At 38.4% G+C, this 18679-nt stretch overlaps 1 protein-coding gene across 1 annotated transcript in view; it reads right to left on the bottom strand.

Moving 5' to 3' along the window:
- ARAP2 (ArfGAP with RhoGAP domain, ankyrin repeat and PH domain 2) overlaps nt 1-18679 on the bottom strand; it is a 302530-nt gene that overhangs the window by 25178 nt on the left and 258673 nt on the right. Inside the window, exons 27-29 of the mRNA XM_006895415.1 lie at nt 16671-16810; nt 2761-2843; nt 1501-1536 (exon numbers count right to left, since the gene is read on the bottom strand). Coding sequence (XP_006895477.1) covers nt 1501-1536; nt 2761-2843; nt 16671-16810 — 259 coding nt within the window. The remainder of the gene's footprint in view (nt 1-1500; nt 1537-2760; nt 2844-16670; nt 16811-18679) is intronic.

The raw sequence follows: 18679 nt of genomic DNA, 5'->3' as shown, positions 1-18679 counted from the left end.
AGGAAAGGGGGTCCAGTAAGGACACCACACGTAAAGCCCGTGGCTATGAGGCAGTAAGGGATATATGATAAATTCAAGTCAGCACAGTGTTTCATCACTAAAGAAAAAGTCACAGATAAGGTAGATGGAGCCACACATTAAAGGGTCTAGTATTTTACACCAAGAATTTCTTTTTTTTCTTTTTTTTTTTTACTTTATTCTGTGGGTGATAAGGATTGAAAGAAGTTTTAGACAGAAGAGATACAGGATGCAGTGTAAGAATACATTTTTTTACTGGTGACTGGGTGGAAAATCTACTGGAAAGCATAAAGCTAAGAGGCAGAATGCACACTTAGTGACTCCTGAAACCAGAAGAAGGTAAATTAGTGCTGGAAGGCATGGCTCTGGGGAGAAACGGGTGGCTCAGAGAGATAATTAGAAAGCTGAATTGACATGGCTTATTGACTAATTAAGACACAGGTAGGCAAGAGTGTACCACCTCTTTACTGACTAATTTGGCATAGGTAAAGAAGGGAGTAAAATGGACATCTAAGTGGAAACACAATTAGAAAAAGCATATAAGTGAAAATAATTTTGAAACCATGACTAAGTTTTTTGTGGGTTTTATTTTTTTCCTTCTCAAAGTGACTCTTGACTGGTTCTTAACCTTGTTTTATAAAGTAAGATTTTGTCTGCTCTTTATTCCATTAATTCTGGGTGGTGCTGGAGAGAAGTCTGAAACATACCATGGACTGCCAAGAAAACAAATCAGTCTGGCTTGGAGAGGGTGAAACCAAGTCTCTCCTTGAAGCCTAGGATTTTGAAGCTCAACCTTACTTACTCTGGGCACGTTTCCAGGAGAGGTCAGTCCCTGGAGAAGGACATCATGCTCAGAAGGGTGGACGGACAGCACAAGAGAGGAAGACCCTGAATGAGATGGATTCATACTCTAACTGGGGCAATGGGGGTTGGTGTGTCAGAATTAGTGAGACTGGCTCAGGATAGGGAAGGGTTCAGAGCTGCTGTATATAGGGTCGCTATACATTGCAGACAACTCAACGGCACATAACAACAATAACATACTATGACAGGTTTGGAATCAGGAGTGGCACCCACTTCCTACATGACTCTGGAAACTCTATGAAGTTTGATAATGTCAGTAGTCATAGAGGGACTTCAGGCCTTTTGTTCGTAGGCTCGCTATGAGTTGTGCTTGACTCAAAGGCAATCAACAACCATGACTCATAATTATGGAAGAAATCTAATAGATTGCTTTCATGAAGCATTGGTAAGCACAATACCTTCAGTACACAGGTCTGGGAGAGACCTAGAGCCTGACAGAGATCTATTTTCTTGTTTTTAGATTTCAAGTATTTGGAAAAGATTTCAACTTCACTTAGGTGAAACTTTTTTTTTTTGTTTTTTAAATTTTCTGTAGTTCCAAGTACCAAATAATAGTTATTCTTCCACAGATGTTGTCTCTAGTATACCAAATTTGGAAGTGGCCAGCTGTTAACTTACCAGTGATGTTTTTCAGAATATGCTGTCAATCCCCAGCTGTATCACAGAAAGACAGGGAGAGAGAAAGAACACACACTTTGTTAAAATAACAAGGCTGAAGAGAAAAAAAAATCGATGTTCAAGTGCTAATAGTTTAACTAATGGCAGAAATGCACACTACTCTGGATATCCACCACTGATGGTTAAATGGGTACAGCCTGTCTACAGATGAGTATAACCAATGTTGAGCGATTTGCCTACCCATTCAAGTATGATGAAAAGAGTTCCTCAGTGTTACAGGTTAGATGGGGAAGTCTTTGAGAAGATAATCTTTGGTGGGAAATGGTTAAAATAATGTAATACCCCTTTCAACCTACTGATTTTGGAGTAACTGTAAGAATACGCTAAGAAAATTTGCAGATGATCATTAATATCACTAGAAATCACAGTATAGACTGTTCATTAAAGGGAGGGATTGTATAGCAATGAAAGAATTTTTTATTTACTTTTCAAAGAGAAGAGTGATTTGAGATGGAGGGTTGGGTAGGGAGAAAAGTGCAACGATGAATGAATGGAAATCCAATCTCTGTAAGTTATCATCAAAATTAATAATAAATAAAAAAAGAGAAAAATATTTCATTGTACTGGGAAAAGTAAGTGCAATTATATGTTAGCTAAGTAATGCCATCTGTAATAAGAAGGTGTGGTATAAACTATATGGTAAAGGATAATCCAATTTTAAGAAGCTCTTTAAGTAGAAGATGGGTCTTGTCTCTCACTACCCTATATATGCTCTCTATTCTGTACCAAATGTGGTAGCTTGAATTGAGAGTGCCCACAAGGAAAATGAGCAAATTACAGAGCCATGATCAGAACCTTCTAGAAGCCAGGCAGCACACCCCTAGGCTGGAGGCATTTGCTTTCCTGTGTGTAGAACTGCTTGAAACTTGCTGTCTATTCCCCAGGCTGTGAATGATCAAAGAATGGGATGCAGAGGATCCAGGTGCTTCTCAGAGGCAAGGCCTCCTGGGGATTTTTGTCCTTACACAGGGAGGCTGTATAAACCCAAAGGTTTGCCCTGAATCCCAACAGGATTATTCTTTTTTGCTTACCTACTCACACATGTTCCCTTGCTCCTGTAGTAAAGCCCCTACTATGGAAAACTACACTCAAATGGGCTAAAAAAATATTTTTTAAGAAAAGTATCAATGCTTCTCATCCCGAAATCCTAAAATATTTCCCATATGTTCTCCTCAATAACCTTGTCCTTTCAAAGTTTACCTTGTTGGGGGCTTCATTTTCTTTTTCACTCCAAGGTAAAACTTCATTGAACTGAGAGAAAACATTCTGTCATGTTTACTACTCTGTAAGTAAAAGGAAACAATATGCAGTTAGATAAATCTCATGAATTTTATCATTTTTCCTTGTGTGTTAATTAGGTTTAGAATTGCTTAGCTTCTCCAAGGTTTCATGTGCAAAATACTGGTTTTTGTTAATGAAGGCTGTCTAACTTAGTTACCAATTTAAATTTTATAATTTTGTAATCTATACACACACACACACCACACACACACATATTTTTGTGCAAATGTAAACACATTGTATAGATAAATACACCATTATATTAAAATTTAGAAGTCTATAATTCTTTAGTCACAACGGTTAGGTTTCCTTTACAAAAAACTTTAAAGATAAAAGTCAGATACAATTCCATATATTATATAACTCTACTACGTTACTATGGACTGCCAGAAAAATAAACAGATACATCTTGGAGAAAGTGAAACCAGATTGCTCTTTGGAGATAAGATGGCAAAACTTTCTTTCATACTCTTTGGACATACTGCTAGAAGAAGCTAGTCTTTGGAAAGAGACATCATGCTTGGGAAAGTAGCGGGTCAGTGAAAGAGAGCAAGACCCTCAACGAGATGAACGGACACAGGGACTGTGGCAATAGGCTCAGGTGTGTCAGAGAGGATGAGGATGGCACAGGATACAGAAGGGTTCAGATCTGTTGTTCATAGGGTCTCTATTAATCATACTCAACAGCACTTAACCACAAGACATGATCAGTGCCATCTGGAGCAGCTTTCTGTATTCATATATACTCAAATTTCTATGGTAAAATGCATGGCATTTTATACAGCGTGAGATAAAGACTATAAATACCCAAATGTGCATTTGTATCAAGAGGTCTTCCTTCTATATGTATGGATAGTATCTGTGGTGTCAGAAACCTTGAAAATTGGCTTTTTTAGTATTAGCCCCCATTGCGGAAATGGTCTCCAGCTACCTTAACTATGGACACATGATCTTGGAAGTCATCAACAGCTGTGGAACCAATAGAAGGCAGAACACTACTACTATGGAGAGACCGTGGATGGTGGTGGAGAGAATGCAGAGATTGTGGCACTATGGTGAAGTAACTATGGCAAAGTGTAGCCTGAGAAACATTAGAGATACTGCCAAAGATAAAGGTTTTGCTTGTAAAAGCTGGCTTGTAACTACTCTGAGATAAAGTTGCATGAGCAACTGAGAATACCAGAGGTTTATTTGAAATGCTGAACTGAACCGGGACTTTCAATAACTGAGGAACTGTGCCTTTTTAATCTGGTTTGGGACAGCTGGACTAAACTTGGACTTGACTTTTAATAGTCTGTCTTCTAAAACTATTTCCCTAATAAACTCCACAACTGTGAGTAAAAGCTGTGAGTCAATCTGCAATGAATATTCGACGCAATTACTGGTAGAAATAGGTGTAAGCAGCATGTGCGCTGGCATGTCTGACTATGTAGTTATTTGTACAGCACTATAGATATTAATGAGGTGAATATGAAGTGAGTAGAAGTCAGAGTTGGGCATCTCCTTGTTGCATCTGTTCTTTTTACAGTATTCTACCATGGAAACTCCATGAACAGTGCTCAGGTCTTTTGTTCATAGGGTCGCTATGAGTTCTCTACAACTCGATGACACTTAACAACAATAACAATGACAACATAGAGAGAGCTATGTTGGCCCAGTGGGCAGAAAGTTAAGCTACTAAGCCCAAGGTGGGTGATTTTAATGTGCAACTCTCGGGCTTGGTTTAAATTGTTTTGTTTTTTTTTTTTGTCATTCTTCTAAGTGGTCTGTGCATTGCCGTACAGAGGTAACTCATGGTTGCCGTGATGCTAAACACTGTGACACTCATTTGTCAAATGTGATAATGGTTACCCATGGTGGACAGTGTTTGATGGAGCTTCCCGATTAATACAAGCCTGGAAGCAGGAGTGGCATCCACTTCCAAAATGGTTTGCCTCCGGAAACTCTATGGACAGTGCTCAGGCCTTTTGCTCAAAGGGTCGCTATGAGTTGCTTACGACTTGATGGCACTTAACAACATCACTTACAGCCTTGTACTTCAGGACAGATATTGAAATGGGTTTTTTACTGTAAAGGTGACACCATTCTTCTTAAATTTTTCACTCCCAACATACTATATCATATGACTGTCTGATTCAAAATGGCAAATTTCAGTCTACCTCAGCTCACTGATATCCAGAATGTCAATTTTTATACGTTCTAGGTCCTTTTTTGAAAACTTCCAATTTTTTCCAACATTTATACTTCATATATTCCATGTTTCAATTCTCGATGAATACTTACAGCTATTTTTCTTCATTTTTAGTATCTCGAGGAGCCCTACCTCTAGTATTATGTTTAACCGTGTTTCTCTCAATTTGTCATATAGGGTTTTTAAAGGCCAGCTATTTCAGAAGTGGATGACAGATCTTTCTGAATCTGTCTTAATCTGGAAGCTCTGCTGAAATGGGTCGACCATGGGTGGCCTGTCGTTATTAAAATAGCAGTGGCACAGCCTCCAACGTTATAGCCAGCAAGTTATCTTAGCACAGTAGTACTTAACAAATTAAGTACTAAAATGTACAAACTATAAACAAGCAAGCCTATACATACACAAATTATAAAGTAAGCAGCACTGTACAAGTCTTTCCCTCTCACCCTTCCATTCTTCTCTAATCAATTATAACATTCAGCTAAGATTCATCTGTCATCAGCAATGGAATCCCTAGTTCCACAGTATCTTTTAAACCTTTCGCATATTTTTGGCAGTTCTCTGATGATGTACCGTTCCAGTGGCTTTTGAATAATCTTCACCTTGAAGAATTTGCTTGCATGTGGTAACTAGTGATGTTGTTGCTGTTGTTGTTATGTGCCATCGAGTCGTTTGCGGCTCACAGCGACCCTATGTACAACAGCCCTAAACCTGGCTCTATCCTGTACCAATAGCACTGCCTCTGACACACCCATTCCGATTACCCCAGTCACTGAATAAATGCACCACATAAGAGGGTATTCCCCTCTTGCGCCGTCCCTCAACCCTCCCAAGCATGATGTCCCACTCCAAGGACCCGTCCCTCCTTGCAACATGTCCAAAGTATGTCAGACGAAGCCCCAGAATCATTGCCTCCAAGGAGTAGCCTGGTTTAACCCTCTCCAGGATGAATCTGTTTGTTTTCTTGGCAGTCCATGATACATTCAGTACTCTTCTCCAGGACCACAGCTCAAAGGCATCAATTTTCCTTCTACCCTCCCTAGTCATTGTCCAACTCTCTGATGCATAACAAGTTATTGCAAAGACCATGGCCTCCATCAGGCGCACCTTAGTCTCCAGAGAGACACCATTGCTCTTGAGTACTTTAGAGAGGTCCCTAACAGCAGACTTTCCCATTGCAATACATTTTTTTATTTCCTGGCTGCTGGTGCCAAGAGTGTTGACTGTGGAGCCGAGCAAACTGAAGCTGTGAACAATCTCAATCTCTTCGCCATCCATCCTGATGCTGCCAATTGGTCCAGTGGTGAGAATCTTTGTCTTCTTGATATTGAGCCTTAGTCCATACTGAAGGCTGTAGTCCTTGACCCTCTGCAGCAAGTTCATGAGGTCCTCCTCAGTTTCAGCAAGCAGGGTTGTGTCATCTGCATAACGCATATTGTTACTAGATCTTCCACCAATCCTGATGCCACACTTCTCCTTATAGAGCCCAGCCTCTCGGATCATCTGTTCTGCATACAGGTTGAAAAGGTATGGAGATAGGACACATCCCTGGCGTATGCCCTTCCCAATTTTGAACCATGCAGTGTTACCCTGCTCTGTTCTGACAACTGCCTCTTGGTCCAAGTATAGGTTTCACATTAGCACGATTAAGTGTTCTGGGATTCCCATTCTTTTCAGAGTCAGCCACAGTTTGTTATGATCCACACAGTCAAATGTCTTTGTATAATCAATGAAACACAGATAGACATTCTTCTGGTATTCCCTGCTTTCAGCTAAGATCCATCTAACATCAGCTACAATATCCCTAGTACCACGACCCCTTCTAAACCCAGCCTGGACTTCTGGCAATTCTCTGCTGATGTGCTGTTCCAGTCGTTTTTGGATAATCTTCAGTAGAATCTTGCTTGCATGTGAAATCAATGATATTGTTCTGTAGTTTCCACACTCTGTTGGGTCACCCTCCTTTGGAATGGGAACAAATATAGATCTCTTCCATTCAGTGATATTAGTGATATTGTTCAATAATACACACTCTGTTGGGTCATCCTGTTTGGGAATGGGAATAAATATGGATGTCTGTCTGCCAGATGTTGAGCCAGATAGCTCTCCTTCAGGTTTCTTGGTATAATCTGCTGAGCATATCCAGGGATGCATCTGTTTGTTGAAATTTGTCAAATGGTTTTTTATAAATTTCTGGGGCCTTATTTTTTTGAGAATTCCTTCTCAGTAGCTTGAACTTCCTCCTTTATTACCATTGGTTCTTGATCACATTGTACCTGAAATGGTTCTGTTAGCCAATTCTTTTTGTTACAGTGATTCTTTGTATTCCTTCCATCTTCTTTTGATGCTTCCTGTATTCTGTCTATAGCATCTTTTAAGTACTGCAACCTCAAGGCTTGAATTATTTCTCCAGCTCCTTCATTCTGCAAAATGCCAAACAAGTACTTCCCTTCTGATTTTCTGACTTTACCTCTTTGCACATTTCATTAAAGTACTTTTTTTCTCAAGCTATGCTTTGAAGTTTGTTCAATTCTTTCTTATTTCTTTTGTTTGGCTTGTTGGCATTTTAACTGCAATATTCAGAGTCTCTTCTGACATCCATCTTGGCCTTTTCTTCCTCCTCTGTCTTTGTGATAATCTTTCACTTTGTGGAATACTTTTTTTTCTTTTTAAATTTTTTATATCACTCTGTACTAGCTACAATGTTTGAATACATTGTTTCCTACAAAAGATCCTTCCCATTTCCTTCACCCCACCCATCCATCTAATTGTGCAACCCCATGAACAACATCCTCCCCCCATCTTCATCTTTCTATTTCCACCCTTTCCCCCCCACCTTGGATCATCATATTAATTATAAAATAATGGCTTTATACAGTATTTGTCCTTGTGGGACTGAGTTGGTTCACTCAGAATAATGCTCTCCAGTCTCTCCCAAGTTAGGAAGTAATTTACAAACCTATTGCTCCTGCGGACTGCATAGTATTCCATTGTATGAATGTACCACAACTTTTCAATCCATTCGTTTGTGGTTGGACATCTGGGCTGTTTCCATGTTCTTGTGTTGGTGACTAATGCTGCTATGAACACTGGTGTACAAGTTTCTGTTTGAGCCTCAGTTATCATTTTCTTGGGGTATATTCCAAGCAGTGGAATAGCTGGGTCATATGAAATTTTTCTGTTAAGCTATTTGAAGAAGCACCAAACTGCCTTCCAGAATGGTTGTATCATTGTACAATCTCACTGGCATTGTAAAAGAGTTCATATCCCACCAAATCATCTCCAAAATTTATTACTTGCTGTCCTATTAAACTTTTCCACTGCTGGTGGATTGAGATGGTTTCTCACTGTGGTTTTGACTTGCATTTCTCTTATCGCCAGTGATTTTGAGCATTTCTTCACATGTCTGTTGGCCATTTGAATATCTTCCTCTGTGAAAATTGTTCCCATGTCTTTTACCCATTTTATAATTGGGTTATCAAAATTTTTCTCGTGGAGGTCCAGGAGTATTTGATAAATTTTTGTTATGAGACTTCTCTGAGATGGTTGCCAAATGTTTGTTCCCAGTCAAAAAGTTTTCACCTTTTGGAAAAAGTTTTGATGAACACAGGATTTAATCTTTAGAAGATCCCATTAATCAATTTTATCCTCTCCAGATTGTACATTTCTGGCTGTATTTGCAATCTCTTTGTACCGTAGACTCGGACTTCTAAGCTTGACCCAGTTTGTTCCTTATGAACTTTATGGTTTTGAGCTTTATTCCCAAGTGTCTTACCCACATTGAGGTGATTTTTGTGTTTGGTGTGAGATTATGGATCCTATTTCAGATTTCTGCAGTTAGTAGTCCAGTTTTGTCAACACCATTTGTTGAAGAGGTTGTCATTTCCCCATTTGATAGGTTTTATTTCCTTATTGAATATCAGTTGATCATAGATAACTGGGTCTATTTCTGGGTTCTCAATTCTGTTTCATTCATCAATGTGCCCGTCATTTACCAGTACCATGCTGTTTTGGTTACTATCACTGTGTTGTAGGTTTTGAGGTCAGGGAGTGCTATGCATCCCACTTCATTTTTGTTTCTCTGAAGTGTTTTGCTTATTCAGGGTCTCTTTTTCTCTCCAAAGAAACTTGCCAATTTCCCATTCGATCTCTTTGAAAAATCAGTTTGGTATCTGTATTGCAATTGCATTGAATATGTAGATTGCTTTGGTAGGATTGTCATTTTCACAATACTGAGTCTTCCTATGCATGAACAGGCTATGGTTTTTCATTTCTTTAGGTCTTTTGCTATGTCTTGCAGAAATGTTCTGTAGTTTTCTTTGTATAGGTCTTTTGTATCTCTAGTTAGGTTCACTCCTGAGAGTCTCAATTTGTGTATCATCTCACATCTCATTTAGTCTTTGTTCATTAGCATTCAAGGTTTCAAATCTGTTTTTGAGATAGATTTTAAATTCAGGTATCTAAAGTAACTGAGACAAAGTTTTACTATCCTTGCCTCTTAAGGAGCTCTGGTGACTTAGTGGTAAGGAGCTACACTGAAATCTCGAAGGTCGGTGGTTCTAATCACCAGCTGCTCCACGGGAGAAGGATGGACAATTTCCTTTGCCTCTGAAAACCCGCTGGAGTTGGTTACAACTCTACAACAAATAACAATAAAAAGAAGCACTTTGGTTGCACTTCCTCCGAGACACGTTTGTTTTTCTTATGGCAGTCCACAGGGTATTCAGTAGTCTTTGACTATACCACAACGCAAAGGCACTGAGTCTTCTTTCATTCTTATTTACCATCCAAATTTCAGACACATAGGAAGTGACTGCAAAGACCATGGCTTGGATCAGGTACACCTTAGTCTTTAATCTGGCAATGTTGCTCTTCATAACTTTGGATAGGTCTCTGACAGCAAATTCCCCCATGGAATGGGAGGTAGACCAAAACTACTGACTTTTTGCTTAGCAGCCCAATCTTCTTTCATGAAAATTCTTGAATGTGTTCTTCAATGCACTATTCTATCCAGATTATTGTTTCCTTTGGGTTTTCTGATTGAATACTTTAACTACTTTTTATTAATTCAATCATATTGAACTTTTGAGAGCTTTCTTATTCTTTGATCAAGTTTAAAATTGCTATTTTTATTGTTAGGTGTCACTGAGTTGACAACAACACATACTGACCCTATAAACAAGAGGTCTGAATCTTGCTGTATATTGCATCATACTCCTAATCTGCTCCATAGTCAAGCTCATTGCTGTGGTCACTGTGCAGTCTGATCCCTGAGTGTCTTCCTTTCAACTGCTGACCCTTCATTTCCCCCCAGCATGACACGCTTTCCCTAGGATTTGCCCCTTCTGACAAAATGCTCAAACTATGTGAGACAAAGTTTCACCATCTTTGCCTGTAAGGAGCCTCTAACTGCACTTCCTCTGATAAACTGGTTTATTCCTTTGGCAGTCCGTGGGATAGTCAATACTCTGCTACCTTTGCAATTCAAAGGTATCAAGTCTTCTTTGGTCTTCCATTTTCATTGTGAAGCTTGCAGAATCACAGGAAGTAACTGAAAATATCATGGTTGGATCGGGCACAGTTTATGCTTTGAACTGATCACCTCGCTTTTTAGCACTTTCAATGGGTCTTTTATAGCAGATTTCCCCAATACAACAAGTCTTCTGTTGTCTTCACTGCTACTATTACACACAGACTCCCACACACAGCTTAAGTGAGAATTTCAATGAAAAGTCATTGCTAACAACTGTTTCAGTGACTGAACAAATTTCCTTTTAAGCAGACAATCATGCTGTATCTACCCCAACTTACACTTTGATATGCAAGTTGAGTACGAAGCCCTTGGGTGGCTCAAATGGTCAAGTGCTAACCTATACCCAAATGTCTGGCAGCCAGAACCCATCCCAGCAGGCCCCGTGATCTCTATCCAAAAGTCAAGCCATGAAAGCCTAATGCAGCAGTTCTACTCTTTACACATGATGTTGCTCTTACTTGAGCTGATTTGATAGCAAGCATTACCAACACCACTGCCAAGGTCCTAAGGAACATTTCTATAAAAGGAAATCATGTCTAATTAGATACTTTACTGTTCATCAGTCATAGATAATTCTGGGATATGTATATTCTGAGAATTTATTAAAACATTCCATATACTAGAGTTATTGTAAGGTCTATAAAGAGTTGTCTCAGTTGCTACATTTCAAAATAACGTTTTTAACTAAGCCAATTAAGTGAGTGTGCTGAACAATCATGCCTGTAATGAAAGGGACTTGGGTTATTAGTGTGTGTATCTTTTAAAAACTCCCTTAGCCATTCGATTTTTCACACTGTTAACAGTGCAATCGTAAGATTCCTGAAAACCTCTCACCTTTTATTTAAATCAAGTCTAAAAACATTTTAATTAACATTTTCTGTGCAGGGAACACTCACAAAAGAAAATGTATCTTCCCTTGTGTAATACCCTAATTTGTTGTTAATGAGCATTCATAAATTATCTCTAATTAACAGAGTCTCTTTAAATGCACTTCTCAATTTATAATTTCTCTTTCCTTCTCGGCAATTCATCTTCTAAACACATCCAAGTGCATTTGTATTAATTGCCAAAAACAGAGCCACATCTTTATTTAAAGAATTTGGGATAATTACAATGATTATATGTGGCAACAACATGATCTGAAATGCTGATAGTGACAATGACTTGACCACTGACATTTAAAGAGATCTACAAAATGGAAGAAATCACCAGCAAAATAAAATCATGCCTTGACAAAATAGAAATTTCAGCTTTGGAAAAACTAAATGCCTATCTTAATGTGAACAAATCAAAGCATCAGTTGCATTAACTTATTCTGACAGATATATAAATACTTTAGCACGAAACAGTTAAATTATAATTCCATAATCTGGAGTTATTATTGTTGTTGTTGACTGCCATTGGGTTAAGCATGACAAATAGTGACCCTATGAACAAAAAAAATGCCTGAAGACGCTCTTTAACTATATCATCATTTATCAAAGTTCATAGAGTTTCCACAGGTATGTTCTTTAGGAAGTGGATGCCACTCTTATGTTTTTAAAAAGTATTCTTCTTTAAGTGTCCTAAAGAGCACTGTGCTTTGATAAGTTCTTGAAACTATCCCTGTCCATCAATTTATATACATTATCTTCATTAAACGTTGTTGTGTGTTGTCAAGTTGCAGCCTACTCAGAGCTGACCCTACAGGAGGTTTTCAGAGACAGTAAGCTGTAAAGCAGGAAGGAGACTGACCATCCTTCTCCAGTGGAGCAGATGATGGATTTGAACCATGTACCTTTGAGACTGCAATGCTCTTTCTCACCATGACTACACATTTAAGAAGATAAAAGGGTTGGGTGGTGTTTTTTTTTTTTATAAAGAAGATAAAAGGTTTTTAAAAAAACCTTTTCAAAATATATTCTCATTTCACAGAAAAAAAGTGTATTTTAGAGTCACTTCTCTATGAATAGGCTTCCTAGGACTGATTTTAAAGTTTAAACGAGCTTAAGGGAACCCAAACCCAACTGTGTTACTGTTAAGTCAATAGTGACTCATAGGCTAGAATAGATCTGCTCCTCAGGTATCCAAGACTGTGGTCTATGGAAACATGATGCATCTTTCTCCCTTGGAAAGCTGGTGAATTCAAAGTATTAGCTTGCTCATTAGTGCCCATGTCCTCAACCACTGGGCCATCAGGACTCCTAGCCTAAGGGAACATCATATAAAATGCAATGTGCTGACCTGTAACAGTTGAAATTTTTTTACATTATCTGAAGAGTTATAGTTAACTCCACGGCACATAACAACAGTAACAACAACAACAACAACAATGAAAAGTACTTATTTTCTTCAAATAAAATTCTGTGAGTAAATTTCCTTAGTAAATTCCCAGCACAGAAACTTTGGGGTCAGACACCTGGCCCCATTATTTGCTGGCTATATGATGCTGGAGCAGGTATGCTATCTCTTTGGAAGGCAACGTATCCACCTATCACATGCGTGTAACAATAGTAGAGATTTCACAGGGTGACTGTAAAGAAAAAGGAAGATGGTCAAAGAAATGAATGGGACTGTCGTTGATACAGAATAAGACCTTGGTATTAGCTGCTGCAACCACTACAACAACGAGTCCTTTAGTACTAAAGATGATCTCTAACACTATTATTCTTTTGACACTTAAAACTTATGGGTTGGAACTCCCTGAGATGGAAATGAACTGTTTTTCTAGGTCTCACAGGTTTTTGTTTTGTTTTTTTTTTTTTCCTTTGAGAATATCATTTTCTACTGATGGACATTTGGAATTTATTCAGGTTTGGACTTTTAAAAAATAAGGCTGCTTTCAACATCCTTGCAGAAGCACTCTTGGGCACATAACATTTACAAGTGACAGTGGTTGGGTCAGGAGACATATGTATTATGTCATTAAAAGAAACATAACAAGTAACATATCAAAAATCTCCAACAACTGATTAAGAGTTGTTACTTTTATGCATCAGCCAAGCTGGAAATGACACACAGCTGACTCTCCCGGGGGTTTTATACCCTATGAGAGAGGACTGCCCATCACTTTGCTGCGGAGCAGCTGGTCGATTCAAACCTCTGCATGGCCAGTACAACTCTTGACCACTAAACCAGCAGGGTCATCCACATTCTTGTTAATGCGAGGTACTGTCAGCCTGACTGATGTTAATTATACAAAAGGTCAAAATGAAACCAACTGCCATTGATCTAATTCAGAGTCCTGGCAACACTGTGTGTTTCTCAGTGGAACTGGAGGCTCCATAGGATATCACAGATGTGACCTTTCAGAAGCAAATCACCAGGCATTTGTTTCAAGGTGACACCAAAAACTCAGTTTTATAGCCCCTTGGTGGCACGGTCGGCAGCATGTACTGCTCCCTAAAAGGCTGTGTCTCAGCAGTTCGAGTCCAACAGTGGCTCCACGGGAGGACGAGACAGTCTCCCCTGCTAAGATCTAACAGCCTTGGAATCCAGATCGATTGAGGGTCACCGCGCATCCAAATTGACCTGACGACACAGAGTGATTATCTGCGTTGTGATTCCCTTATATAATACCATTGAGCATAAAACAGTATTTCACTGAGGTATTAATTTGGATTTCCCTCATCAAAGATGTTTAAGAATTTTAGTTCAATGGCTTATTCTAGCTTTCTCATTGCCTCTTAATCAGAACTGAGACACAGCTGACCATATAATGGATCTTCTACGCAGTAAACCACAAGAAAAGAGACTGCCTTTCTCTCTGCCTTAGAGATGCTGCTGGATTTGAACCAGCAGAGAAGTGCACCTCTTGAATTAACAACACAACTATTCCATGGTTGTTTATGTACCATAGAGTCAGAACCAGCCCATAGCTGACCCTCCAGCGGGTTTTCAGAGGCAGATAATAGCATGGGAGGAGACTGCCCATCCTTCTCCTGTGGAGCAGCTGGTGGCCTCAAACGGTGTGCCTTCAGCATAACAGCTCATATTACAGAGCTCCCATACTAAATCACTAGGGATCTCTAATGGCTTATTGATCATTCTTAGTCATCTTCTGCTCATTTTTTACTAGTTTGTGATTTTATTGCTGATGTATAGGGCAAATCTGTACATTGTCTAGATAAGAGTTCATATATCCATACCTGTATGTATAGATAAGGAAATTGCTGGGTGCTGTTGAGTTGAGTACAACTGATAACACCCAGTCTGAAACTTGTCCTATCCTGTGCCATCCTCACAATCACTGACATGCTCAAACCCACCACTGCAGTCACTGTGTTAATCCACCTGGTTTAGGCTCTTCCTCTCCTTTGCCATCTCTCCACTTTTCCAAGCATCATGTCTTTCTCCAAAGAGTAACCTGTACTAGCAACATGCCCATAGTGTGCTAGACAAAGCTTTCTCATCTTTGCACCCAAGAAGCACTCTGGTTGCACCCTATCTAAGACCTCTCTGTTTGTTCTTTTGGGATATCCAGCACTATTCTCCAACATTACTATTCAAAAGAATCAATTCTTCTTCTGTCATCTTTATTCATCATCCAGCTCTCAAATGCACACCAAGTGATTGAAAAGACCACGGCCTGAATCAGATGCACCTTGGTTCTCAAATTGCCATCACTGCTCTCAAGAATTTAGGGAGATCCCTGATAACAGACTAGGGATAAGGACAGAGATGAGATGAAGAAATATACATACAAATAATTAAGAAAGAGAAAATGTTTGTATGTGAAAATATACGCAGATAAAATATTTTTTGGTCTGTGACATGCTTATTCATACTTGGTGGTATCTTTTGGTGGCATCATCTTTAGGGAGTTGTGGTGCTGACTCAAAGACTCTGTAGTGGTGTGAGTCCATCAGCAGCTCTGAGGCAGAAAGATTGGCAATCTCCTTTCGTGGGATTTATAGTCTCCGAAAACCCGATGGGAGGGTCAGCTATCGGTCAGTTCAGACTTGACAACAACTGAGTGTGAGTTTGATAAGCATGCTAAGATTATTACTTACATTTTAAAACATTATAGTTTAAAAAAGAATTTTATACTGCTCTCCAGTCCCTCCCGTGTTAGGTAGTAATTTAGTAATTTACAAAATCATTGCTCCTGCATGCTACTCAGTCTCATAAAGATAATTATTGGTCAAAATAGAATGGTCAAAAGACCATTACTATAGAACGAGTATAAGGATACAAGGGGGCGGGGGTTCCCTAATCATAGGGTCACACAATTTGATGGACGGATGAAGGGATTGGTAAAGGAAAGGAGAAAGGTCTAGTGTGAAAAACAATGTATATGAACTTGATGAACTTTTTATGTAAACCAATATAAAATAATATTTTAAAAACTAGTAAACCAACTTGAGGGAAAAAAATGCTACCTGATATGCAAGACTCATACTATCATCATCATATTACTGACTTAGAATCTGAAGTGGATACAAAGTGTAAGTATTCACAAAACAAACTGAGTGGAGGCAACATTTTTCTGATTGCAGGATCAACATTCTTAAAGTCAAATCGTCTCACTCAACTGACTTTTCATTTCTCCTTGCCTTTTCATTTAACATTTTGTAAAATTTTATTAATTACTTCAAACCTATGGGGATACATTAACAGGATTCAGTTACTAAGTATGATATCATAGGAGCTCATTCATTAAAAATACAGGGAATATATTACTATTATTCATTTAAATTTGGTGGTTCTGAGTTTTCCTTTTATCTTTTATTAATTTTCGTAAATTAAATAAAGCTATTTTTGCCATAAGGTATGACACCTCCTTCTGTAATCTGATTCACTGTGATGCAGACTTAATAAGTGTCTTTATACAACACACATTTAGATTCCCCCCAACACACACACATTTTTCAGGTCTGAAGTCATTTTCTGCCAGAAAAAAACATGAGATGCTAAGGGGGGGTCATATACAAAGTGCTTCACTGTGTTACTAAACACATTCCTGTCAAGTTCTAGGTACCAAATAAAGCATCAGCTTCCTATGCAATTTATTTACTAGTGGGCTACAACTTGGAAGCAAGAAAGCGGAATAGAATTGTAAAATAAGAATGCCAACATCCACAGACATAAAACTTATACAAATATAGATACATAGCATAAAAATACCTTAACATCCTTGTAAAGAAAGAGATGGCCATCTCGTAAAACAAAGTATCGGTCCTGAAACTTATTTCCTGATAGTAGTTTAGGTGGTTCTTCTTTGATCTTCAAAACTCCCTCTTTGATATTTTCCAGGGCTCTTCTCTCTGTAAAGCACAGTGATTAGTTTTTTAAGTTGTGTACACTTTAACACACTATGGAACTTCTCTTTGATGATGACTAAGAAGTCCGAGGTTAATTCTATAATACAGTGCTTCAGAGCAGCTGTTTTTATGTACTGTGGATTGGAAATGGATTCATAGCTGACCTGCCAGTGGGTTTTCAGAGATTGTACACTGCATGGGAAGAGAAGGTCCATCTTTCTACCATGGAGCAAGTGGTGAATTTGAACAGCGTACCTTCAGGTTGGTAGCATAACTCCTTACTGCTAGACCACCAGAGCTCGTTTCAGAACAATTATTGCTGTTGTTAGGTCCCCCTGAATCAAACGCAACCCACAGCAACCCTATGAACAACAGATCTGAAATCTGTCCTGTCTTGTGCCATCCTCTTTATTTCAGACATACTGGTTCATGCTATTTATATTAAACAGATTTATGCTGTTCAATACAACAGTCATGGATCACAAGTAACTACTGAGCACTTGAAATGTGGATAGTTTGAACTGCAATGAATCTATCAGCCCCTCTGCAGTTTCCTCCCATAAAGATTTACAACCTCACAAAACTGATGGAAGGTCACTAAAACCTGGAAAAGATTTGATGCAATGGAGTTTTTTGGTGGGATTCATGCAAAACATGAATAATGGAAATTATGGAAACTCAGTAGAAAAACATAAAATATCACAGCTAAAATATTTATTAGATGATAAAATGATAGGGACTAAAAGATTCACTCCGGTGTTTTTACTGTCTTAATGTGGCTAAAAACAGTGGAAAGAAAAAAGAATTTAAAGTTGAATCATGATACAATGGATAAAGGGACAACTTTAGCTTCTCCTGTAGAACAAAAGAAATGGAACCCAACAGGCAAGATGGTCCAGGTGATTAAACTGGATAATGAACACAACAAAATAGCAGAAGCACAATAATAGAGTTTGAACAGTGAACAATTTCTTGGCCTCTAAGTGATGTAATTTAAAAACATCCAGGCACAGTTTCTGAAAGTCATAAATTTGAAAGACTTTAGGAAATGGAGTCCTTACTTCTAAACCTAACAAGTCCTCTTTTTTGTGGAAGGTAAATCTTTCCATATAAAGCAAATAATGACAGATGGAAACACTTAAGGAAACAAGAGCTAAAACAGGCTTAGAATTAGTAACACAAATCTGAAGAGGAAGTGACTACTTAGAAGCAAAAAAATGTCTACAATTAATGACTTCATTGATCATAACTGCAAAAGAAATTATAAACAAATGTCAATTCTTTTTATAATGTGTGTAGTATGAAACAAGCTTTGAGCATACTGTCTAGTATTAGATTGTAAGTATTTTGTGAGTTTAGAGCATAAATAGGTTTTAGTACACTATTAACAGGTTCTAAGTACTTTGTGATGCTAAGTCATCATTAAAAACAAAACCTCAAATATACTTGATTTAATTTCTACAGGTGAATTTTACAGAATATTATTTTTAAAATATTTTATAACAATTTACCTTCAAAGTAAAACAATAACTTATCTCTTAAAAGACTTATAAGGCAGATTTAATGAAATCAGAATATTAAGGAACAATAAATTATATCTAAAGTAAGACACAGTCCAGTGCATATTCCACACCCACTAATTCATTTCTTCATCAAGAATTAATTGAGAGTCTATTATGCACTACTGCTGTTGTTGTTAGGTAGTGTCAAGTGAAACCAACTGATAGCTAAGCCTCCAGAAGGTTTGCAGAGGCAGTAAATGACATAGGGGGAGTGCCCATCTTTCTCCTGTAGAGCAGCGGTGTAGATTTGAACCACATGCCTGTAGGATTGCAGTGCAGCTGCTTAATACAAGGACATCAGAGCTCCACA

This window comes from Elephantulus edwardii, unplaced genomic scaffold (genome assembly GCF_000299155.1).
Source record: "Elephantulus edwardii isolate Elephantulus edwardi_28Jun2011 unplaced genomic scaffold, EleEdw1.0 scaffold00167, whole genome shotgun sequence".
Classification (NCBI taxonomy): domain Eukaryota; kingdom Metazoa; phylum Chordata; class Mammalia; order Macroscelidea; family Macroscelididae; genus Elephantulus; species Elephantulus edwardii.
This window is presented reverse-complemented; position numbering and strand designations above follow the sequence as displayed.